At 57.7% G+C, this 25,462-nt stretch overlaps 1 protein-coding gene across 1 annotated transcript; it reads left to right on the forward strand.

Moving 5' to 3' along the window:
* Positions 1-149: 149 nt before the first annotated feature.
* Positions 150-25,462, forward strand: ITGB2 (integrin subunit beta 2). Its single transcript, XM_036994891.2, has 16 exons — positions 150-392; positions 9,588-9,648; positions 9,917-10,005; positions 12,469-12,649; positions 13,677-13,847; positions 14,499-14,740; positions 15,806-15,961; positions 16,813-16,908; positions 19,080-19,169; positions 19,984-20,124; positions 21,619-21,806; positions 21,891-22,135; positions 22,254-22,473; positions 22,584-22,789; positions 24,593-24,759; positions 24,954-25,462. The coding sequence occupies exons 2-16, from the start codon at positions 9,591-9,593 to the stop codon at positions 25,014-25,016; spliced, it is 2,313 nt and encodes a 770-aa protein (XP_036850786.2). The 5' UTR covers positions 150-392; positions 9,588-9,590; the 3' UTR covers positions 25,017-25,462.

A 25,462-nucleotide genomic window follows, 5' to 3' on the forward strand; every position in this document is an offset into this window, starting at 1 on the left:
ATGGCTCTCCCTCGTGCAGGGTGCAACCACTTCCCCTGCCTACGGCGAGCTCCCCTCCCAGGAGCTGCCCCCTGCTTCTCACTGTGACCACTTGCAGTGCCTGTGTGGCTCTTCTGCTCCTGTGGCTGCTGCTCTGACAGCCTGGTTGGGGGCCTGCACAGGGCAAAGGGACTGAGGTTGACGGGCCAAGGCAGCGTAATCACCCACATGTAACTACTACTTCCTCTGAGTTCTGACTTGGAACAGGAAGCACTGTGCCTCCACCATCAGGGCTCGCCTCCCAGGGTCCTCCCAGACAGGCCCAGCACCAGCCCGGCAAAGAGTGGAGCTGAAGGCCTTCCAGCCCAGCCTAGTGGGACGCCCCTGTCAAGGTCTCCAGGACACCGAGCAGGGTGAGTGCACAGGGGCTCCTTTGTGCTCAGGCTCACAGCTCAGCCCTGTGGCTCCTCCCGGGCGTGGCTGCGGCCTTTCCCAAAGGTAGTAGCTCCAAGTGGCCCTGGAGGGGGCCCTGGTGGCCCTGGTCCCTGTCACCTGCCAGGTCGTCCACTCTAGGTTCCCTTTCACCAAGATCCAGTGATGGGGAGTGCTAGGTGCAGCAGGGGCAGAGCTTCACTAAGTGATAGGTGTGTTTGTAACTGGAGGGGATGGGACCCGTATGGAAGGGGGACATGGCACACCCCAAGGTCTCAGCTCCCAGGCCTGGGTTTCCTGACAACCTCAGACACTTGCTGAGCCCCTGACACGGGGACTGTGAGGCCCAGCAGAGCCAGGAGGAGGCTGGGAGCCAGGCCAGTCTCCCTGCTAGTGGGTGTGGGGTGGGCACACCAAGGATGTGCAAGCGGGCCGTGGGGAGTCCCCAGATGTGTCTTCCTCTTCCTGCCCAAGCCACTCACCTCCTCCGCACACACCCCACGGCTGCCCCTGCCTGCCCTCCTCCGCACACACCTCCACGGCTGCCCAAACCATTCCCCTCCTCTGTGCACACCCCATGGCTGCCCCTGCCTGGCTCCCTGCACCCTCTGGCAGTGGCTGAACCTAGAGTGCCCCTCCTCTGAGGGCACCTGGGGCTGGGTGGGAGGGGGCAGCTGGGAGGGGAGGGGAGAGCACAGTGTGTGCAGGAACAGAGGAGGCCAGATCCTGGGGAGCTGGCAGAGAAGAGTGGCTGAGAAGCTTCAGGGAGGTCAGTCAGTGCCCTGCCCCCTCATATGTGATGAAGGCACCCCATGGTGTCTGCAGCCTGCTGCTGCCCAGTCTCAGGCCCTGAAGCGTTCACAGAAAAACCATGGGGTCCCTTTCCTGCGGGGTCCCAGGCCGAGGTTCAGGCATGGCAGTGGCCAAGCCCACACCCTGGGACCTCTTTCTGAGCAGGGCCACAGGGCCTTGCTCTGAGGACACCTGATCTCCAGGTGACCTGGACAGGTGACCAAGGGCTAAGCCAGCTCAGTTTGGCCCACAGAGGGTTTCTGCAAGGCTAGGGTTCAGCTCTGTGGTGTGTCACCACCGTGTGGCCAATTTGTGACTGGCTGAGCACCTGGCGGAGGTGCTGGGTGGAGGCACAGGGTGGCCCCGGTGCTCTGCCTGGAGGGTGGGGTAAATCGAGACATCCCTGGGTGGTTTGAGGAGCAGCCAGACACCTGTCCACCAGCCTAACTGAAATCTGGGTGGATTTCCCTGCCTTGAGGTCATCCTCAGCAGGCACCCTGTCAGAGGTAGCAGGCCCAGAGGGCAAATTATGTTATTACGCAGAGATGTCATGGAGGGAAGACGCCACAGTGCCTTGCAGAACTTTCCACAGCAGAGGCCGCCGCTGTGGTGGGGAGCAGAGGAGGGGTGCCCGTCCAGAGGGCGTGAAAGGAGCACCACCTGGCCTGCCCCCTGCGGTCTGGGGCACTGGATGCCTTAGCTAGACTCCCGACTCTAGTCAAACGTAGAATTCAAGGCTTACTTCCTGGGGAGCATTATGGGGGACAGACGGGCAAGGTGAACCTGAACACAGGGGTCCCCTGGGTCCAGCTCAGGCGCAGCCATGCTCTGCAGTGCAGGGCCGTCTCAGGGCGTCTGCCCTCTGTCCAGGTCAGCACCCACCCCGTGGTGGCGCTGGAGGGCCTCACCTTTCTGCCAGTTGTCACTTTGTGAGTCCATGGTCCTGCCTGAGCTCTTTTACAGGGGTGTGCTCCAGTTCCCAGGTGGGGAAGCTGGCCGCAAGGGGTCATGGACACTCTGCGTCACCAGTGGGCTGGGGCCAGGCCTGCTGAGAACCCCCAATCTGGATGCTCCTGACCCAGGTTCAGAGCCGTCTCTTGGTGGTGTCCAGTCAACACCCAGCAGGTGCTGGGCCCGGCATCCTAACCAGTTTTCCTTTGCACACACCTGACTAAGTGGGAGTGTCAGTCTTGTGCTAAAACATCCCACTGAACAGAAGCAGGCTGCTGGGGGGCAGAGCACCTGGAGTGGGGTGTCTGCCTGACTCTGTGAGCCCTGTGATCTGGGGTCCCCGCTGGCACCAGGCCACATCTCTACAGTGGCTTCTCACAAGGCAGGCTGCTGGCCCTGCATTCAGCTGTAACAGCTGGGTGACCCAAGCTGGGGCAGAAGGTGAGGTGCAGCTGCTCCGTGCCCACCCAGGCTGGCAGCACCGTCAGTCCCTTTTCTCTGGCGCCTTCTGTAGGCAGGCAGCCTGTTGGCAGAACAGGGGCCTTAATGGGGCTGGCAGTCTCCAGATGCTCCCACCATTAATGAGCAGGTGGGATTCCTTCTTCCTCCAGGGACCTCAGTTTTCTTGTAAGGCCGTCAACTGATTGGGTGAGGCCCACCCACATTATGAAGGTCAATCTGCTACGTGCAATGTCTACTCACTGAATGTGAATCTCATCTGAGAAATGCCTTTACAGTGACACCTAGACCAGAGTTTGAGCAAATATCTGGGTACCATGAGCACTCTTGGCTCTCTTTAACAGGGAGGAAACAGAAGCTGAAATGACCTATCTGCTGTCACTCAGCATCTAGGCATAGGTTCGAGAGCACCAGCCCTGAGATTAGGCTGGTGTGGACTCCAGCCACAGCTTCAGTTCTGGTTGTGTGGCATGAGCATGGGACTAACCCTCCTGAGCCAGCCCAAAAAGTGGGGAGCAGGCTCCCCCAGAGTGGATGCAGAGTGAGTGAGACCGTGTGTGTGCAGGGTAGCCAGGTGGGCAGGTTGGCTGCCCCGGGTAATGCCCAGCCCTGTTTCTATGGGACCTGGAGTCCAGACAGGGACCACCGCCCACTGGCAGACGCCCCCACTGAAGACTGGCCGCGTCTCCCATGATCCCCAGCATGGCTGTGCAGACCTTCCACAGAGCAGATCTTAGCCTCTTTCCTGTTGGCAGGCGAGGCAGGGTTGGGCGGGGTCAGGCTTCTGGGGTGCTTAGACCTGGCCAGTCTGAGATGCAGAGACCTCTGTTGCACATGGGCTGGGCTGGTATTGCTGCACTGGAAGCTTCCAGAGCACCCTGGGCTGCAGCTTGACATTGTCTGAGGGGCTCCGTGACTGCTGAGGAATTAAGAGGGGGCTGAGGCCAGCCTCCTTGGCAGGCAAGACCTCAGCATACCAAGGCCACATTCTCCCCAGGGATTGGGGGACATGGAGACTCAGCCTCCTAGGAGCAGGGCTGCCGCCAATTTGGTTCTAAATAGTATGGATTGTGGCCGTGACTGGTTTTTGTAGGGGTGGGTTTTTCCAGTGTAATGGAATTTCAGTGGAAGCCTGGGGGTGGGGGCTGCAAGGTCCTGGCAGAGGTCAGAGTTCTAGACCCCGGGACAGCAGTGCCCTGTGCATGCAGGAGGTGGCCCCAGGGGGAGGATTGATGAGCAGATGTTTCCCTAGGGAAGGGCCCTGGACCCGCGGTCTCTTCCACCACCTGGGAGTAACAGGCCTCAGAAATGTCGGCGGTATCATTGAAAGACTGAAGAAATTCCAGGGCAATTCATCAACCAAAATGGAATTGAGAATTTTTTTTATTTTCATAAACCATTATTATATTTATTGTAGAAGGCTTGGAAATAAACAGGAACAATGAAGAAATACTTATAATGCCACTACCCAGACAGAAACACGGACTGTTTTGGTATATTCACTTCTACTTTGTACAGTGAAAATTGAGTTGCCCTGAACAGTTAGTTGTTCACATGTTCACAGCACCGAATGCACCAAATAGATATTAAATATTTTTGTTTATTCAATTTTTTATGTATAAAATTCATTGTTTTTGAGTTCATCTTTTTTTAATTTTTATTTTGATATCATTAATGTACAATTACAATTACTTGAACAACATTATGATTACTAGACTCCCCCTATTATCAAGTCCCCCCCACATACCCCATTACAGTCACTGTCCGTCAGTGTAGTAAGATGCTATAGAATCTTTACTTGTCTTCTCTGTATATACTGCCTTTCCCCGTGTCCCCCTCCCTGCTACATTATGTGTGCTAATCGTAATGCCCTGTTTTACCCCTTATCCCTCCCTTCCCACCCATCCTCCCCAGGCCCTTTCCCTTTGGTAACTGTTAGTCCATTCTTGGGTTCTGTGAGTCTGCTGCTGTTTTGTTCCTTCAGTTTTTTCTTTGTTCTTATACTCCACAGATGAGTGAAATCATTTGATACTTGTCTTTCTCTGCCTGGTTTATTTCACTGAGCATAATACCCTCTAGCTCCATCCATATTGTTGCAAATGGTAGGATTTGTTTTCTTATGGCTGAATAATATTCCATTGTGTATATGTACCACATCTTCTTTATCCATTCATCTACTGATGGGCACTTAGGTTGCTTCCATTTCTTGGCTATTGTAAACAGTGCTGCAATAAACATAGGGGTGCATCTGTCTTTTTCAAACTGGGCTGCTGCATTCTTAGGGTAAATTCCTAGGAGTGGAATTCCTGGGTCAAATGGTATTTCTATTTTGAGCTTTTTGAGGAACCTCCATACTGCTTTCCACAATGGTTGAACTAATTTACATTCCCATCAGCAGTGTAGGAAGGTTTCCCTTTCTCCACAACCTTGCCAGCATTTGTTGTTGTCTTTTGGAGGGTGGCCATCCTTACTGGTGTGAGATGATATCTCACTGTGGTTTTAATTTGCATTTCTCTGATGATTAGTGATGTGGAGCATCTTTTCATGTGCGTTGGCCATCTGAATTTCTTCTTTGGAGAAGTGTCTGTTCAGCTCCTCTGCCCATTTTTTAATTGGGTTTCCTGACCCAGAGATACACATTTCTTTATTTCTTGTATCATTTTATTTCCTAAAACTGAATCCACATGGCCTATGGCATGAAGAGGGGCACCGACCCAGTATTTCCCAAGTCGGCTGAGTGCCTCGGTGTGTGCGGTGAGCATGCCTGCCTTCCCTGGACCTGTGTACCCCTGCTCAAGGCCCTCAAAGGCTGGTATGGACCAGGATCACACCAACTTGCCTCCAGAAGCTTCTTAATGGATTTACAACCCATTAAATGGCACTTTCTTTATCTTGAGTCTGCCATTCCAAAACTTCTTGGTGATAGTCATTTCTTTTCTCTTCTAGATGACTTATTTCCAAAGAAACAGGTTTTGATGTATTTATCAGTTTTCGCTCCCATGTTTCTGATTGGATGTCTGCCCTCACCTGTATGCCCCCTGCCTCCCTCCCCAGGGCTTTCAGGCTCTTTCCTCACTTCTGAATCCATCCCTGCACAGCTGGTGTCCCTTCTTTCTGCAGCAGAAGGGCTTAGGGCGCCCGGCTCCCTGTCTCCACTGGGGGCAGAGGCTACTCCTACACGGAACAGAGAATATCTGGGTCATCTGCTTTCCTAAAGCGTCTGTGGGTATGATTTTGATTTCCTCTTTGACGTAAGAGGTATTTAGCAATGGGTTTTAGCACTTCTAATGAATTTGTGTGTATGTGTGTGTGTGTGTGTGTGTGTGTGTGTGTGTGTGTGTGTGTGGTGGGGGTGGGGGTGGGCAGGGAGGGTCCCCATTTGTTCCATCTGGTGACAAACCGGCCCTCACCACTTCTGCTCTGGCTTCACAAAGTGAAATCAGCTGTGGTGAGCATAGCTCACAGAGACCTTGGGAAACCCATGTTAGAGGGCGGGGGGGGGTTCAGAGGGCACCTGGTTGCACCTCCCAGTCGTCTGCCCTTTTTGTCTCCAGAATCCAAGGGTGCTGTGCCCCAGCATGACTAGAATTGAGCTTCTGTCCCATTCTTTTCTGTGTTTGTATGAAGCAGAAACAACCACATCTTGATACCCTTGTCTTTCAGTTTAAGAAGGCTGACATCTATTTCAGATGCATGACAAAAGTTTGTTTTTTACTTCATGACTGGTGGCAACCCTCCTGCCCCCAGGATGGGTGTGTAGGGACTGTCGCCTCTCCCTCCCCAGTTCCCGGGAGCGCCTCTGCTGTCCTTTATACTCACTGCCACATGCCACTTGATCGGGGAAGCCCCCTGGAAGCCAGCACGGGGCTGGGTTTATGCTCAGACCCTGACAGGCCCCCACGCCCAGCCTGACTGTCAGGGAATCCCTGGGATCCCGAGGGGCCTCTTCTGAAGTATGCACCTTTTCAAAACCTTCCTCTTCGACAGGAAACCTGCTTTGGCACCCGCTTCAGAAGCTGTGCCTTTCTCTGCCCTTGCTCAGTTTTCTTTCTTGGCTGTTTCCTCTTTTTCTTCAGTGTTTTACCAAATACAGATTTTATTTTTGTGTGTGAATGAGTGGGATTTGGAAGGACTATGTTCTCTTTCTCTCCTGATGCTCTTTCCACATCGCAGGACCTGCCGGTGGAGAGCTTTATTCTTCCTGAGGTGTGATGCCCACTAGCTATGCTCATTCTGTGCAGGATGCAGAGAGCACCCAGGCTGGGTCTCAGGGGACCCAGGGCTGTGCCACTTCCTGGGGTTGCACCAGCACCTCCCTTGATTGCAGGCCCGAGGTTAAGGCTGGCTCTGACGCAAGGTCCTCACAGGCCCGTGGGAACTTGGGTTTCACCAGCCACTTGACACAGGGTTTTGTGCCTTGAGTCTTGGTGTGGGCTGCCCTTAGATCCGGGGAGCAGGCACCATGCCTCAGGTGGCAGGGTGGCCTGGGCTCCAGGGCCTGGCTGGTGCACCTGCTGCCCCTCCCTCTGTGCCACTCCCCCTGGCTCAGCCCAGGGCTTCCCGCGGGCCCTCCAGCTCTCCTGCCAGTGCTCCTTGTCCAGCCAAATGCCCACATGTCAGGGGCTGAGCGCCCCTCTGCACACAAGCCCTCTGCAAGCCTGTCCTCCCCCAGAGGGACTGAAGCAGAGTACACCTCCACCCGGGCTTGCACCCTGCCCAGGGCCATCCCAGGACCCAGGCTACAAGACAGCACCCAGAGGGGTCCTTGATCTGTGAGGCACCGCAAGGCTTGTTTCAGGTAGGGCCCTGGCTCTGACATGGGTCTGGCCTGCTGGGCACACCCACTAGGCCCCGCAGTCCCTAAGGCCCAGCACGGAGGGGGCTGGCCCTGGCCCTGCTTGCCCGAAGCAAACAACAGGGCTGGCTGCCAGGCTCCATGCCCTGTCCCTCCACCTGCCCCTCCCACCCCCCTGCTGAGTTCCCAGGGATGCCCTGCCTGGGTGCCCTGCTGCCCCGGGGCTGGGGTGGGGCATCCATGGTGGTGGACCAATGAGGGAGCAGCTTGGGGAGAGGGGAGCCTCTCCCCCACCTCCCTGTTTCCTGTGGTCAAGTTCAGGACATTACGGCCTGTGGGTCATGTTGCTGTAACTGAGGTCCACTCCCCTCTTGGGGGAGGGGATGTACCGGGTGTACTCAGCACCAGGCCAACATCTGCCACCACTCACTGCGGGCCTAGGTTTCCCCTTGCAGGACTGGAGTCCACCTGCTGGCTGCCCTGAAGGTCAGGGGGGCTAGGGAAGATCCAATCTTCCTTCCAAGGAGAGGGCGGAGGTCCTTCCCCAGAACTGCGGGGTTACCTCACCCCACGGACCACATACATGGCTCACCCCATGGGCTGTGGGCATGGTTAGGGCCCCTGAGCAGGGAGCTCCTGCCCACTGCTTGGAGTGGCCTTTGCCTCAGAAGTGGGGGTGCTGTCGCTAGACCACAGGACCTTGTGCGGGGGCCCATGCATGGTCAGTGGAGGGCTGGCAGGCAGCCTGGCTGCAGAACTTCAGGGGCCCAGATGGAGAGCTGGCCACAGCCAGTGTCAGCCTGAGCCCCAGGGCCCACGATGAGGAGACACAGGGGCTTCCACAGATGTGGGGCCTGGAGTGAACCGGACCCACCCCCTCGCTTCAGGGACCTAGGAAGCCCAAGTTGGGCCTGAGTTCTGCTTTTGATCTGAACAGGAAGGAACAAGTGTCCTGTTTCAACATTTCTGGGTCCATTCATAATCTTGGTGGGGACCAGGGAGCAGGATCACCTCCAGAAAGACAGGAACTGGGGGTGGGCAAGGCCTCTAAGCACTAGGCCCTCCGTGGGAGCCCCTGGCTGGTCCTCCTCCACTCAGAGCCCCAGTGCAGAGGCAGGGAGTGGGAAGGCGAGGCGGGACCCACCTGCTGGGTGAACCCAGAGCCCCACTGACCCCCACCAGGACCAGGCAGGGACCAGCCCACCTCAAACAGGCCGAGGGTGGGGCCGCTGCCAGAGGGTCCACCCTGGGGAGGGGCGGCATTCGGAATCCTCAGGGTAAGCATGCTGACCGTGTTTCTGAGGAAATGCTGGCCCCTCCTGCCTGTTGCCTCTGGGGTGCTGGCTTCCTTGTTCACTGCCTCTCGGGTGTCAGATGACAAGTCCACAGCTGGTTCTGGTTCTCAGGCAGGGGCTACCCTGGGAGGGCATCACTGCTTGGGCCCAGCCTGGGCTTACTGGGGCACTGGCATGGCAGCAGCATCTCAGCATGGGGGGAGGCTTAGAAGGCACTGCCTCTGCCTGGGACCAGAAACGGCACCAGAAGGCCAAGACCTCTCACCCCGCCTCCATGACCCTGCCTCGGAGCCAGGACATCCAGTGGCATTGAGGCAGCCACTGTGCTGAGCTCCTGTCCACGCCCTACCCCAGGCGCATCTCTGAGGACAGCAATGCGCATCAGGAAAAACAACATAAGGGTCACCCAGAGCTGGTAGCCTTGGGCAAAGCAGGCGTTGACCCTGCACAGCCAAGCTCACCCTGAGTCTGAGCAGATGGCCGCTGGTTCTGGCACCTGGCGGGAGCTCAGGTTCGTGTGTCCTCCTAGTCCTGGTTCTGCCCTCGCCAGAAGGCTGGGGCTAACTGAGTCTCTGCTCCCAGTCAATGCTCTATTCCCTGGGGACTTGGGGTGCCTGATGCTGCAGCCCTCAGACGGGGCAGCACCATATATGTGACATGGTATGTGTGGTGTGTGCACGCAGGTATGCCTGGCACAGTCCCCCCCACTCACCCCTGGAGGCCGGGTGGGCTCTGCACGTGGTCGCCCCGTCCCAGCCTGCAGCCAGCACCCCTCCAGGGACAGGCCTTCTGCTCTCTCCAGGCTGACCCAGAGGGCGCAGTGGGTGGCCCACCCTAGAGTCTGGGGTCTGAGCCCTCACCACTGGCATCCCTTCCCTCCGCAGGACATGCCTTGGCCGAGTGCCCTGTGGCTCACCCTGGCGGCTCTGCTCTGCTTCAGGTCCGGTGAGTTCTGCGTAGGTGCTTGCTCGTCACACCCCAGCGGGAAGGGGGTCCTGCTCCCGTCCTCCTGGCCTGAGTTCCCGGGGTGGTTGGGACACACTGTGTGCCACTGGGAGCAGGTTCCAGAAGCAGGCTTGGGTCTCCCCAGGCCCCGTCCCTCTGTGCAGGACTGATGAAGGCCTCTCCCCTTGGAGCGCCCCTCCCACCCCTCCTGGTCCTCCTGGGGCCCCACTCTGCCCCACTGCCCACTGAGCCCTGTCGTCTCCCCCAGGCCTCTCCCAGGAGTGCAGCAAATACAAGGCTAACACCTGCCGGGACTGCGTCCTGTCAGGGCCTGGCTGCGCCTGGTGCCAGATGCCGGTAAGAGCCACACTGGATGGCACCACCTCCCTGGGGTTCTCCTGCCAGTGCACCCTGCCCGCCTTCCCACTCCAGCGCTGCGCCCCTTTGCCTGTGCACCTGCTGGTGTTTCGAGCACCACCACTCAGTCTCCCAGTGGGTCCAGAGCAGCCAGGGGGTACAGGACTGTCTCAGCAGACAGATGCACAGGCACAGCCGCCTCAGGGCACGCCCAAGGCCACGTGCTGGGGCATGGCAGGTGCCCAGATCAGGGACCAGAGGACATGCTGTTAGGAGGGTAGCCCCAGGCCGATGGGGAAGTGAAAGGCAGGTCAGCTTTCAGAACACATAAGGGGTGGGGACATTCCCCACTGGACCTCAATGGACTGTGTGCCACTGGCGGCAAGTCCCGCCTGCAGTGAGTGTCCCCCAGGCCCTGGTCCTCTGTGTAGGACTGATGGGAAAAGCACTGTTGCCTCAGGTATTTTCATGTCTCATGTGCGAAGCTCCTGGAAAGAGAGGCACAGGCCCACCAGGGCACAGGCTGACTCCTCGGTCCCTGCTAGCGGCCCCTCCCAGGTCCACCAAGCTCCCAGAGAGACCCCTGCCCTGGGGGCCCTCATCCTCAGATCCTGACCCTGCAGACCTGTTTGGAAATACACATGCACACACATTACTTTTCTCAACCACTTGAGAGTAGGTGGCAGACACAAAGGCCCTCATCCTTAATATTTCAAGGGCTGTTCTTAAGAACCAGGCTCCCTTACAGAAGCATCCCACTTGTGGAAGACGGCCTGAACGCGGATCATGCCGCACTCACATCTGCAGGCCGCATGCAGGTTGCCGAGTGTCCCATCAAGTCTCTGATGGCATTTTCCTGGTTGATATGATCCAGGCTCACCTGCCACATTCCGATGTCTCCTCCCTTCAGTCTCCCTGAATATGGAGCCTCCCACCCCTGTCCCTGCCCGGGTTTCCTTGTCTTTCGCGTTCTTGACCTTTGGGAGGAATCCAGGATGCCCATTTTTCAGGCTCTGGGTGCACCGTCACTGTGTCTAGTCTGGTGATGCTCCTTGGCGCTGTCCTGTGAGGTGGCGTCTGCCAGCCTCCTCCACCCGGATGCCATGGAATCCCCTTTGCCATTAGTAGTCATTTGTGGCAGAGGCCAGCAAGCATCCTGCTGTGGTGGAGCTTACCCCCACCGGCTTGGGCACCTGCTGCTGATCCATGAAGGAATCTGCTGCTACTGCAGGGATGCGAAGGGCCCTGCTCCGGGCCCTCCATGCCTGCTAGTCTCCAGGGTGAGGAGTGCGGGCATCTGTCCCTCCTTCCCTCCTCTATAGACCCATAGATTTTTATTTTATTCAGTAGCTTCTTACTATTGTTTTGTCATTTTGATGCTCAAGTGTTCCAGAGGTGCCCCCCAGGAGTCCCCCCCAGGCTGTCTCTGTGTCCTGTTGGTGTGGCCACCACATCTTCTCTCACACTTTCCTCCTCTATGAGATAAGAACACACTCCAGACCTGTGAATAGCTTCCTGGCCTGACCACAGAATCAGACATCTCTCGGAGGGGGTTCCTGGCTCCCCTCCATGAGAAGCTTGGCTCTCAGCATGCACAACATGTTCCCTCATTTTCTCGGTCCTGCCACAAACAGAAAGTGCTTTAAGAGTCACCAGGTGAGCACCCTTGGAGGGGACAGGGCTGGTGTCCCCTCCTCTGGCTGGCATGCAGCCACAGCAGGTGGCGGAGGGTGCAGGGCATGGACTGGCCCCCTCCCCTCCTTTCTCAAGCTTATTGTATTCGTTTGACAATCTGTGTAGATTACATTTCAGGGTTTTTTTCCCCTCCAGTTCTGTTAATTTTATTTCTCAAGCACTTGACGCATCAGTAGGGTTCCAGCCCGAGTCAGGAGGTGCTGGCCCTGTACCCCACGCCCCCCAGCCTCTTCCCAAGGCTGCTCCTGGGAGAGGAAGCAAAGAGATGTGCGCGCTTCTGAGCGGCTCTCCTTGGCGTGCCCTCCCCTGGATGCAGGAGCCTGGGGCCCAGCCTCAGGACTCCCAGGAGGGGGCTTCTTCGCTCTCCAAACCTCATTGGGGGGACTTCATGGGGCCAACCTGGTCACCCTGGACCCAGGACCCCATGCACCCCTCTGGCCCAGTGCTTCGGCCTGAGTACTGGGGCTCCCGGCCCACTGAGGGCTCCCTGGCGATTGTTACTCTGGCTGCAGACTTGTGAGTTGTTTCTGCTGCCAGAGGCCGTGGGGAGGCAACCGCCGGTTCCCAGGCTCAGTATGACCTGGGGGGCCTCCTGGAGAGGCCGTGTGGGGACAGGGGTCTTCCTGGCAGCTGGCCCCGCGGGGATATCTGCCTTGAACCCTGAGTGCAAATGAGAGGTCAGCCTCCTCAACCCATCTCAGGGTCAGTCTTGAGTGGCAGCCACAGTGTGGCCCCCCACATTTTTTCTGTCTCCTCCGGACCCCCCAGAACTTCACTGGGCCAGGGGAGCCCGATTCTGTTCGCTGCGACACCCGGAAGCAGCTGCAGAGCAAGGGCTGTGCGGCCGACGACATCATGGAGCCGCAGAGCCTCGCCGAGGCCCACGAGGACAGACACGGGGCTCAGAAGCAGCTGTGCCCACAGAAAGTGACGCTTTCCCTGAGACCAGGTAGGCCTGGCCTCTGCCGGCGGGGAGCCTGCCTGCCTGCCTGCATGCTGGCGCTCTGGGGCCGGGGGCCGGCCGGGTGAGGCCCGCGGACCGCTGGGAACCTTGAGAACGAAGCCTTGGCTCCTCCACGGCCCTTCATCCCCACCCGAAGGAGGATGCCCCAACGCCCATCGTCTGGGGCCGAGGGCCTGGTCTCACTTTTAGCCCTGGGTTCCTTCTGTGTCCTTTTTAAGGAGTACAAACCACCTGAAAACACTACTCTGTCCCACTCTCAGAAGGCCAGGCATTCTTGGCAGAAAAAAGGCTCTGATAAGTTCTATAGCCAGGAACCTGAGTGATCATTTAAATCTGTGTTGCCAAGCTGACTCGATCCTGGGTCGGGACGCAGCTCCCTGCAAGCACGCCAAGAAGTGCCCTTCAGGAAGGTGGCTGTGGTGGTGGGAGCAAGGCAACAAGGTGGACAGGCCTGGGCAGGATGGGGGGCACCCAGCCGGGTGCTGCAGGCTGGCAGAGTGGGCCGGCCGAGGGGCTTTGGCTCAGCCCTCCCGCACTCGCTCATTCAGCTACTCGTTGCCTGTTTGCTGAGCGCCTACTATGTGCCAGGCACCGTCCTGGGGCTGGGATGCAGGCTGCCTGTCGGGACAGATCAGCAAATCATCAGATGACTCCAGGTTGTGGTTAGGACGGTGAAAAGCAGGCCCCAGGGGATGTGACGGAGATGGGGCCTCACGAGATGGGGACCCTTCCTGGGCCAGGGTGGACTTGCTTGGTGGCCTGCCACGGGACAGGCTTGTTGGGCAGACCCAGGTAGACCGGATTTCAGCAGCACCAAGGAGCAAGGACTCTGGTACAAGCACCCCCGTTTTCTATCTGAGAGGGTGTGTTCTTTTTCGGGAATTTGAATCTACCCAGGTACAGTGTCTTGACTGCAGGCCTTGGAAAAGGGGGGAGGTGAGAAGCATTTCAAGACCTGAGGGTGCATCCGTGTCCCCAACGTGGCCTCACTCCCCCCCGTCTCTGCTGGCAGGTCAGGCGGCTACCTTCAACGTGACCTTCCGGCGGGCCAAGGGCTACCCCATCGACTTGTACTACCTGATGGACCTCTCCTACTCCATGCTCGACGACCTCATCAACGTCAAGAAGCTGGGAGGCGACCTGCTCCGGGCACTCAACGAAATCACCGAGTCCGGCCGCATTGGTGAGGTGGCCCTCATGGTCCCGTCCCAGAACCCCAGCCAGCCCCGCTGTCCACACACCTCCACGCACCCATGTGCCAGGGGAGGGCATGAGGGCGTCCTCACGTGGTTTCGCTGGGGCGCCGGCCCACCCAGCACCTTCAACGCCATCAGCACCTCACTCCCTTTCCTCTCTTCCTTCTTCTTTTGTTTGTGCTCTGATATGCTTAAAAGACAAAAGTTCTACAGTGCTACTTACTAAAAACTTAAAGACCACAAGAGCACGTAGGCTGCACAGGAATCATACTATTGAAGAAGTTACCACAGCAAACCACAAGGCCCCAGCTGCCGGGCCTGGCGAGCGCTGGCTCGCTCCCAAAGCGCAGTCTCAGACACACACACCAGCCAGGGACAAGGCAGCGTGTCCCTGTGCCCTCTGCCCCCTGCCGAGCTGCTGTCTCCATGTGCAGGCGTGCATGTGCACACACTGAGACCCAGGAACAGGTGCTCACACACCCATGCACACACATGTACACCACTGCACGTGTGCACACACCCTCCCCACACATACCACCATCCTGCTCTCTCCTGCCCTGGTGCGAGGTAGGGAGGCCAAGGCTTACTAGCTGCCTATTGCCTCGGCCCCCACCCCCCTCATCCCACTGCCCCTCCAGGCTTCGGGTCCTTTGTGGACAAGACGGTGCTCCCCTTCGTCAACACACACCCTGAGAAGCTGAGGAATCCGTGCCCCAACAAGGAGAAGGAATGCCAGCCCCCATTTACCTTCCGCCACGTGCTGAAGCTCACTGACAACTCCAGCCAGTTTCAGACAGAGGTTGGCAAGCAGCTGATTTCTGGAAACCTGGACGCCCCCGAGGGTGGGCTGGATGCCATGATGCAAGTTGCCGCGTGCCCGGTAAGGCCTGTCCTGGTCTGGCCCTCCAGTCTCCCCAGACCTGGGGGCCTCCATCCCTGGCCACAGGCCATTTGCACTGGCTGGCCTTCAGGACTTGAGCACGGTCCACCAGCCTGGGTTTGGGGTGGTAACAGGTCACAGATTTCACTACTAACTGGGATCCTGGGCAAACCTTCTGAAGCCTAAATATAAGCAAATGGTCTTGTAAGGCAAGACCGCTGAGCAGCCGGGCCCTGGCGGATTCACAGCCACCCCAGTGCCCCTCAGGGAAGAGGTGGCTCTCCCAGTTACGAGGTCTCAGTGGCAGTGTGTGGCCTATCCCTCAACCCAGTGCCTTCCACCTGTGCCTCTTGCTGACCCCTCACCGGAGTGGCCCTGTCTGGTTCTGTCCCACCCACTGCATTTATGATGCAAATAAGCAATGTCCCCCTGACCCGCCACTCTGCTCCACAGTCCAGCCACCATTGCCAGGTTCCAGTCTCCCAGCTTCTCTGAGGGTCCCCAGACGTGCTGTACTAGCAACACATGCTTTGTTTTGTGTGAGCCACAGCTGAGGACATGCGTGCCAACGTCCCCTGCCCACCTGTCCCCTGTTGCCATGTCCACATAGGTTCTTTGCCTTTGTGTTTGCAATATTTTTGCATTGTAATACACATTTCTATGAGTATTTTCTTTACTTTCTCGGGAATATTTCCTTGAGTCCCAGGTTTGAACTGATTGGGTCACAGAGGGCACATTTCTTAAATTTAAACATGTATTTCAACCCCTACCCCCTCCTGTGTCCCGCACACTTAAGGGAAGCTGTCATCCCACAGACATTTCTGGAGTGCCTCTGGGTGCTGGAATCTGGGCTAGGTGTGGGGGCCCCGACTTGAGGAGCTGGCCCCCGATTGGGTCCTGACCTGGATCCTCCTGTCCTGGGACACCCCAGAGCGGGGCGGCACAACGCCAGCCTCGAAGCCGCCGCACTCTGGGGTTTTGGAGGAGCTTTACCTCACCTCTCCTTGTCGCTGCAAGGGCTCCGCTGGGAAAACCGAGGCAGGCAACCCACCATCTTCTTCTTAGGAGGAAATCGGCTGGCGCAACGTCACACGGCTGCTGGTGTTCGCCACAGACGACGGCTTCCATTTTGCGGGCGATGGGAAACTGGGTGCCATCCTGACCCCCAATGATGGCCGCTGCCACCTGGAGGATAACATGTACAAAAGCAGCAATGAATTTGTGCGTACCCCCACACTCTGTGTCCTGGGAGGGGCACAGGGAACTTGGGAGGAGGGTTTGTGGCTCTGCCCCAGGGCTGGAGGTTGAGGCCAGAAGGGGCTCACACCTCCAGCTGAGCTCCCGTAGGAGAGTTCCCTCCCTCCAGCTGGAGGCGCTCTGGGGGCACACAGAGGTCAGACATCTCTGGTTTGGGGGTGCAGTTGTGGGCCTCCACGCCTCTCCTTTCATGGGGGCTTGCCCCAGCCTGTGGTGGAAGGACGCCCTGCACCCTGACGTGCTGAAATCCAGGCATTGCCAAGGGCCTGAGTGACGCATGAGTGGGGTTCCCTGCCTGGAGCCTCAGACTTGGCAGGGGCGCTGTGGGTAGAGCTCAGGGGTCCTTGAAGGTGGACAGGAAGAAAGTGACACCTGGCGTCCCAGTGAGCCTCTGCCTGATATTGAGTGTGTCCTTCAGTGATGAAAGTAGGTGCCTGGGGCTGGGCAGTGCCCAGTGGGAGCCAGAGGTGTCTCCCCAGTGCCCCAAAAGCGTGGAGCCCTCGAAACACTGTTCGCCCCCATCTCCACTGTGAACGTCTAGGAGTGGCTACTCGCCACCAGATTTCTTTTTAATGCACCAATGAAGGGCACATCACAGCCTCCCATATTTTTGACTGTACGTCAGTACTTCAGTTTCTGCCATGATCACATTACTTTATTCATTTGTCAACATTGTTCAGAAAGGCCCCACTGACGACATGCACAGGGCTAAGCCCCTGGGCTGTAGCAGGTGCTCCTGCTGGATGGGAGCAGATGATGGCCTGCACGGCTTGTCCCCAGCCTCAGGGGCCAGCTGACCAGCGTCTCCTCCACAGGACTACCCGTCGGTGGGCCAGCTGGCGCACAAGCTGGCCGAAAGCAACATACAGCCCATCTTTGCTGTGACCAAGGGGATGGTGCAGACCTATGAGGTCAGTGCGGCCGGGAGGCCGGGAGTGGGCACGGTGTTCCAGCCGGACGGTGACGTCTGGGTCGCCGTGGGCGGCACCGGCTTCTGCGTGCTTAGTGCCAGGCCACCACTCCTGGGCCTGAGCACTGCTGCTGAGGAGCCCGAGGCCTTTGCAGGACACATTTAGGTCTCTCACCCTGTTGATGAATTTCAGTGGCATTAACAGCAGGTGTCTCAGGGTTTGTCACAATGTTTCCATTTTTGCTACAATGTAGCAACTCCTTCCCGTCTGCAGATTCAATCCTTCTGTTTAAGGAAATTTTGTTTTGTAGTTATATACGTTTGAATGTAAGCACTTTTCATCAAGTATAAGATCTATTCAGGAAAGGTCATGAACCTTAAGCCTTAAGCCAAAGCTTTGTGGGGTCCTCAAGGAAGCCACCCAATAACCAGTTGAGAGCAGCCCCCAAGCCAGCGCTCTACCTATAGCGGCCAACACTCCAGGTGCAACGACCCTTCCTCTTCTCTGCCTCAGGAACCCTGGATCTGTCCTGAATTTAGTGAATCATGGTTCCTACTCAGTTCTTCTGTAGATGAAATCCTGCAGGCTCTCCGGTTCGGGCCAGTTCCCTTCCATCCCTCCTCCCCTCTTTTCAGTTGTTGTGTTTGTGTTTTACTTGCTGTGTTGGGCCATCATTTGCTGTGGCCGAGCGAGCATGAGGGGCACCAGCAGCTCAGATGGGCTGGTGCCTTCCCCTGGGTCCAGCCTTCTGCTGTCACCTCTGCCTGGGGTGTGTGGGGAGCCAAGAGCGAGACCAGCAATGCCTGCTGTCAGTTTTCCCAGACTCTGGAGCAGGGACAGGACCCTGCAAGGGACACGGTGAGGGGGAGGGAACATGTCCAGGAGACCCCTGGGTGGGGCGGCTGGAGCCAAACCCCAGGGGCAGGGGCTCCGTGCGGGGCAGGCAGATGGCATCACAGGCTCAAAGACTGCCTGCCACATTCACTGCATGAGCACCAGCAGGTCAGGGCCTCAGAGCCACCATGGCCCTGGCCATATTCTGAGACAAGGTGACCCCCTCCTCACCATGTGATAGCAGATCCCAGTAATGTGCTTTTAGAAGAAAAACTCGTGTTCCAGGAGACAAGGCAGTGATTCGGTAGAAGCTGGAGACAGGAGACCTGAACCCCAAACCCTGTTCCCCGCTAGCATGGACAATGCTCTGGGCAGGTCAACAGGCCCTTCTGAGCCTGTTTCTTGACTCCCATTCACAGGGCTTCTGGGTGAGAGGCGTGAAGGCCACCCATCACCTGTAAGGACAGTACATGCTGGACCCTCCTTGGTGTTTCTGCACCAGGTGGAGATTAGGTGGACAGGACAGGGCCGCATGTGGGAGAGCCCAGCTCCCCCAGCCATGGTGGGGTCCCATGGCCAGGGCAGAGGGGAGAGGGCAGTGGAGAGAAGAAGGGATTGGTGGCTAGGCTGCAATGGTCCCCATGAGCCTGTGAGGTAACTGGACCCCATTTCAGGGAATCACAGAAGGGTTTGGGGCAGGGAAGTGACACAACCATCAGTCTGTACAGTGAAGTGGTGGTGTGATCTCCCACGGAAGATGGCATGATGCTGGGGCTAAGGTGTCGGGGAGTGGGACTCAAATGACCCGGAGGCTGGCACAGGCCTGTGCACTTTACAGGTGCACATGCCTGGGGCCCTCATTGGACCGGCAAACACTGACCTGCCGGAGCTGATTGTCACACTGTGGCTTAACAGAGTCATTAGAATTAAATTTTATCAACTCATTAAAATGCTCAGAACTCATCCCTTCCTGATGGTTCTGGTGCACTTTACAATTACCTGTGCCGTTGTTTGTGCCCATTTCACTGGTGGTAGAAATACTAATGGTGGCCGGGCACATCTCTTCCCTGCTGTGTTTGGTGATGTCAAGAGCTTGAAATCGGCCACAGTGGAGTCTTTCTTTATACTAAGGAAATGAGCAAACACTACAACCCAGAGCTTTCTCTTCCTGAGAGCCAGTTGTTAAACTTTACCACTGACTGCGCACTGCCTTAACTAAACACAGTAAGGGGTCGGGTATAATGTAAACATTTTATGATGAGAAGGAACCTCTGGGATGTTATAGAACTGTGGCCCCAGAGTTCCTGCTGTGACTCATCTGTCCTCTGGTCTGACAGAAACTCACCGAGATCATCCCCAAGTCAGCTGTCGGGGAGCTGTCGGATGACTCCAGCAACGTGGTGCAGCTCATTAAGAATGCCTACAATGTGAGTCCCCTGGGTGCTCAGTGGGGACCCCAGAGTGTCAGTAGAGATGCCTTCCGGGCTGCAGGTCAACAGAAGGGGGTCGGGAGAGGAGAGCCCTGCCTCCTGTGGGCCACCCTGAGACCTTCTGGACAGACTGACCCTGGCACTTCCAGGCCAGCTGTGTCCTCTCTGGTGACTGGCTTGTTATGTGCCACACCAGATCCTCACCTGTACCTTCCCTGAAACATGAGCACCAGCCCTTCTTCTAGGCCAAAGGTCCCAGGGCCACACTGAGCACAGCACACTGAGAGCACCAGATAAATGTTGTTATTAAGACTGAATTAAGTTAGAGCCCATTGAGGAGGTTCTGTTAGCTTCTCACACCCTCGGAGCCCTAAACTCCCAAAGCAGGCTCCCCAGAGCTCCAGCCGCTGCCCATAGGTGCGTCTGTCTTTGCACCAATGATGCCCTCATCACTGTCTCATTCACTTCTGTCTGTCTGTCTCTGTTTCTCTCACTCTTGTTCAATTAAACAGTTTTTAGCCCCTTCTTGATCTGGCACTGGGCATTCAGGAGTGGGTGGGACTGTAAAGCCCCCATCCTCACAGGCAGGGTCCATCTGCATGTCAATCCCCTCACTGGTCTGTCTTGGGGGAGCCCTGGCATTGGTAACCCCACCACTTCCCGCTTGGGGTGCAGGACCTGGTGCCTACCCAGGTCCGTGGGCACGTGGACAGAGGGGAGGATGAGAAATGGAGAGCCATCCAAGCCCTCAGAGGGAAGGGCCGGGCAGCAGGATGGCCCTCTCCAACGGGAAGCCCCTCTTTGCCCACAGAAACTCTCCTCCAGGGTCTTTCTGGACCACAGCACCCTCCCTGACACCCTGAAGGTCACCTATGACTCCTTCTGCAGCAACGGAGTGTCACGGGTGGACCAGCCCAGAGGAGACTGTGACGGCGTCCAGATCAACGTCCCGGTGAGGTCCCATCCCAGCCCTCCGGAAGGTCCTCTCCCGTGACAGCTGGAAGGAGTGCACCAAGGCAGATGGGCTAGCACTGGAACTGGCAGGCTGCAGGGGCCCGCGTCCCTGGCCCGTCCAGTCCTCTTTATTTAAAATCCTCTGAGGCAGTCAGGTGTGGCTTGTGTGAGATCATGTCTTACATGCTCAGGAGAGAGGCAGGTGGCAAGCCTGGCACACTCCTTGGCATAGGGCATCCTCCTTATAAACACAAAAGACACCCCTCGTGTCCAAGGAGCCACCTCCAGGATGGCAGCGCCCCCTGGGGGCAGATGCTGGACACAGCGCCTCCAGCAAAGAAGGGAGTTCTTCCCCCTGCACTTATGGTTTTGTTTGGTTTCCTAATTTTTATGGTTTTGTTTTGCTTTTTGGCAAAGATATAAAGGGGGGACCCCACAGATTATCATAAACAGATATTAATTATTTCTGTAATAATTTAAATTTACTGTGACCATAACAATTAAATTTTCCCTTTTCTGGCCATGAATACATATTCAGCAAAATGCTTACTTTCACTGCATTTTACAATATGAATTATATAAATATGGAATCCCTTCAAATATATTACTTACTAAACGTTGGGTATGAATACTTGCTGAAATATCTTTCTCACATACTGGGTGATGCACATGGGAATTTATTCGATCTTACGACGGGTGGCTGCTTTTTTCCTGTTCTTCCTGCTCCTCGAGCACCAGCTTAAGGTACCTGCAGAAGCTCATGGAAGGTATTTGGGGCATGGGGCTTGCGAGCAGGACACTCCCTGAAGCTGTGCCGGGACCGCTTCAGGCGCAGTGTGCGCGTGCGGACTCTGCTCTGCCGCCCTGGGCCCTTCCTGGGCATGATCTGTACTCTCCGTTCAGGGCCAGAGGACAGCTCCATGTCCGGGACCTGGGGCCTCCCGCGGGGTTCTGGCACCTTAGTATACTGGACTTAAGGACAAAATGTGTGGAGAAAATGCAGACCCTTTATAAAGTTACTCTAAAATCCTTTTCAACGCATGTATGATAAAAGGTATTCTAAGACGCCCCGGCCCACCTCAGCGGGCCCTAAGTTCAGGCCAGAAGACTGGAGAGTTGGGGGCGGGGGTGGGAGACAGGGGTGAGGGGGGAGCACCAGGGGCTCCACAGAGTTTGCTGGGCCTGCTGCCGCCAGGCTGTGGCACCTCATACTCTGAGCTTCCTGTTCATTCTCTGTCTCTTGTCTCAAGTCCCAAGTCCTGGAGGAGCCCGGAGGGCGCCATGTGTTCCCCCTCCCCCACCCTGAACCACCCCCTCTGGGGCTCCTTCAGAGGCTGCCACCCCTCAGGCCTGGCGCCAAGGACGGGCACCCACTCTGTCAGGACATTCCAGCCGAGCCCCTGTGTCCAGGCCAGGGGGTGAGGGGATGAGGGCAGGGCGGTGACCTCGGCGTCTGGGCAGCGCCTGAGTCCGGCTGTTCCCCCCGCCACAGATCACCTTCCAGGTGAAGGTCACGGCCTCGGAGTGCATCCAGGAGCAGTCGTTTGTCATCCGAGCACTGGGCTTCACGGACACGGTGACCGTGCAGGCCCTTCCCCAGTGCGAGTGCCAGTGCCGGGACGCGGGTGAGGACCGCGGCCTCTGCAGCAGCAAGGGCTCCGTGGAGTGCGGCATCTGCCGGTGAGGTGCCGCGCCAGGCTGCAGATGTTCGGACCCCTGAGCCAGGGTGCCCGGAGGAGCCTGACCTTGCAACCTCTGCCCCAGGTGTGACCCTGGCTACGTCGGGAAGAACTGCGAGTGCCAGACGCAAGGCCGCAGCAGCCAGGAGCTGGAAGGACACTGCCGGAAGGACAACAATTCCCTCGTCTGCTCGGGGCTGGGTGACTGCGTGTGCGGGCAGTGTGTGTGCCACAGCAGCGACACGCCCAACAAGCACATCTTCGGGCAGTTCTGCCAGTGTGACGACGTCAACTGTGAGCGCTTCGAGGGCCAAGTGTGCGGGGGCCCAAGTGAGTGGAGGCAAGGGCGCGCAGGGCACAGACGCGCGTCTGGCATGGCTGCGGAGGGCCCAGTGCCCCGGGGCGAGGGCTGCGGGGCGGGCGGCGAGTGCGCTGGCCTCTTTTCCAGAGCGCGGCCGCTGCAACTGCGGCAAGTGCGAGTGCAAACCGGAATTCGAGGGCTCGGCGTGCCAGTGCGCAAACTCCACCCAGGGCTGCGTGAACAAGGACGGGTACGTGTGCAGCGGCCGCGGCCGGTGCCGCTGCAACGTGTGTGAATGTGACACAGGCTACCAACAGCCCCACTGCTGGTCCTGCCCCGGCTGCCCGGTGCCCTGCGGCCACTACATGTGAGTGCCGGGATGTGCGCCCAGCAAAGGGGCGCGGGCTGCCCCTGAGAGGCCCTTCCGATGCAGCGGCCCGCGCCCTGGCTCACGCCCACTCCCCGGCCCCTTCGCAGCGCCTGCGCCGAGTGCCTGCAGTTCCACAAGGGCCCCTTGGCCGGGAACTGCAGTGCAGCGTGCAGCGGCCTGACGCTGCAGAAGGAGCCCCTTGGCGACGGCCGCACGTGCAAGGAGCGCGACTCGGAGGGCTGCTGGGTCACCTTCGCCCTGGAGCTGCGGAATGGGAAGGACAAATACCTCATCCGGGTGGACGACAGCCGAGGTGAGCCCAGCGGGCAGGGGCCAAGGCTCATCCGGGGCCTGCAGAGGAGGCGAGAGTGCTGCACCAGGAGGGGCGCCTGGTCATCTCCCGCTTGAGGACTACCCCAGGCTCAGAGCCGTGGGTGCCTAGAGCTGGCCTGCAGGCAGCCGTGCTAGGATTACCCGCGGACCTCTGAATATCCTAGTACTCAGATCTCAGCTCTGCAGGGCTGGCAGGGTCCCAGTAGCCCCGGCGCCCAAACGCTGTTCACCTGTCTGTCCTTGAGATTGCTCCACACCAGGCCCAGTAGTGGTCAAGGATATGGACACACCCACCCTGTCTTCATGGGGTTCTCGCTTCAAGGGGGGTGGGGACACACTTGGCCTACAAACACATCAGAACACCAGAGTCTGAGAAAGCATGGGGCTGCGCCCAGGGTCCTCCAGGGGCAAAGACCACGGCCAGGTGTATACCCAGGGTCAGAGGTCAGGTGTCACGGAGGGGACCATGTTGCAGCTGAGGGCAGAGGATGAGAGCGCCTGGACAGACAGAACCAGAAGCTGAGCTTCGGAGGCTCTGTGTCTCCTGAGGGGCATGAGAGTCTTTTTCCAAATGCACCAGGAAGCTGTTCACAGCTTTGTCAGAGAGTATTTTCAAAAGTCAGATGCAGACCACGAGAGGCCACATCACACCCCAGGCAGTGAGGCAAGAAGATGGTGGGAGTAGGCCAGGGTGGGGCCGTGGGGATGCTGTGGGCAGAGACCACCCTTGCATGGCATGGAGCAGGATCAGGAGGGATAAGTGACAGGTGTGAGACCCACAGGCCCCTAGCAGGTGTGGGGGGTTAGGTCAGCTTTGAGATGGGGCTCCAGGTGATATGACGAGGTGTGAGTGGGGCGCAGTGTCTTTAAACAGGCCCACAGTGGGGTGGGTTTTAGGGCATTAGACAAGCGGTGCTTGGGGGCATGCGGCACATGGTGCAAACACTCGGCACCCCACCCCCCTTCCTTCTCAAAGAGGCTGGGAGGCCTGGCCACTCAGATGACCAGCCCAGGCACGAGCCAGCAATCCCAGGGCCGTTGCAGGACCGAGACCTGCTCCCAGCTCTGCCTCCCCAGATGGGATCCCAGGAAGGCAGGCTGGGCTCGGGTCTCCCTGTGGCCGGGAGCTCCCTGCCTGTGCCGCAGGGCTACAGGCTCTGGCCTGCCAGAGAGGACAGTTCCGTCTAGGTTTCTTTGGTGGGCAGGTTGGGGTCACTTTCGGTTTTGTGTGGCCTTGGCCACAGTGTGCAATCTCTGCGAAAATAATAAAGCTGCCTAGAGAGGCCAAGATGGTGGATGGAGCACAGGCCTGAAGGGGGAGGGCGCCGAGAGTGAGCTCCTCCGTCCCTCAGGAGGAGACCTGGTGCAGCCCCCTGGGGAACTGGGAACCCGGTCACTCATCCCAAGGCTGCTGCCATTGGCTGCCTCAGAATTCCTTCACCAGGCAAGCGCCCGCTCCTGTACACCACAGGCTGGCTGGGCACCCTTAGGTACCACGTCCTGCCCAAGGACTGGCTCAGGCTCAGGCGGTTTTGGTGGTCGGGCAATGGGGGTCTCGGCTGGCTGTGACTGTGGGCCAGGAGGCAGGTGTCCGGCCAGGGTCTGCCCAGGCCACTCACAGGCCAGGCCCTGCCTTCTTCCCTGGTGGAAATGGACCGTGCATCTCCCTTGGGACTGCAGGGCCTGGCCCCCTTCCAGCTCTGTGCCTCCCTGCTGGGCCAGCCACAGGGTGGGGGCACGGGAGGGCCTGACGCTGTGTACATGCGCTTCTTCCCTGCTTTAGAGTGCCCGAAGGGCCCGCCAATAGCCGCCATCGTGGGGGGCACCGTGTCGGGGGTCGTGTTCTTCGGCACCCTCCTGCTGGCCATCTGGAAGGCCCTGATCCACCTGAGTGACCTCAGGGAATATAAGCGCTTCGAGAAGGAGAAGCTCAAGTCCCAGTGGAACAATGTGAGGGGCCATGGGGGCTGGGGGAGGGGCCAAGCAGTGGGTCCACCTCCCAACCCCCCAGCCTCTCTGCACCTGCCCCCCACAGCTTGTCCTCAGAGTGTCCACAGCTGTGGGCAAGCTCTGCCGGGGGGCAGGGAGGCAACCCACCTGGCTCGCGCCTCCCTGCATTGAGTCATGTTTGCCTTTTTCTCTAGGATAACCCCCTCTTCAAGAGTGCCACCACAACAGTGATGAACCCTAAGTTTGCTGAGAGTTAAGGGCACCTAGTGAGGACATGTCAACTGAACCAGTCAGATGGGACCACCCCCATACCACATCTCCATCTGGCCACCCGTGACCCTACTCTGTGGACACGGCTTACAATGCTTACAATTTCAGCCATTAATAAAAGTCCACTGTTTTTTTCTGCCCTCAAAATGACAGCTATGGACAGGTGATTCTATGAACTGATGAGAAGGAACAGCCTCTGCCTTCTGATATGTACAACTTCTTGGCAGAGTCTTGAAAAAGGAATTGCTTGAGTTTTACCAGGTTAAATACATGTTTTCCTGTGTAAAAATTAGGATGGTATCTGGTTAAAGGTAGTGCAGATATATTTATATTTTCACTCAGGGTATAAAATTACATCCTGTTGATTATACTGCTCCCCAATCATGTGTATAGAAAAAGATTAATAAAGCTTCTGTAGAGGCCGTCCATGGAA

This window comes from Manis javanica, chromosome 3 (assembly GCF_040802235.1).
Source record: "Manis javanica isolate MJ-LG chromosome 3, MJ_LKY, whole genome shotgun sequence".
NCBI classification, from domain to species: Eukaryota; Metazoa; Chordata; class Mammalia; order Pholidota; family Manidae; genus Manis; species Manis javanica.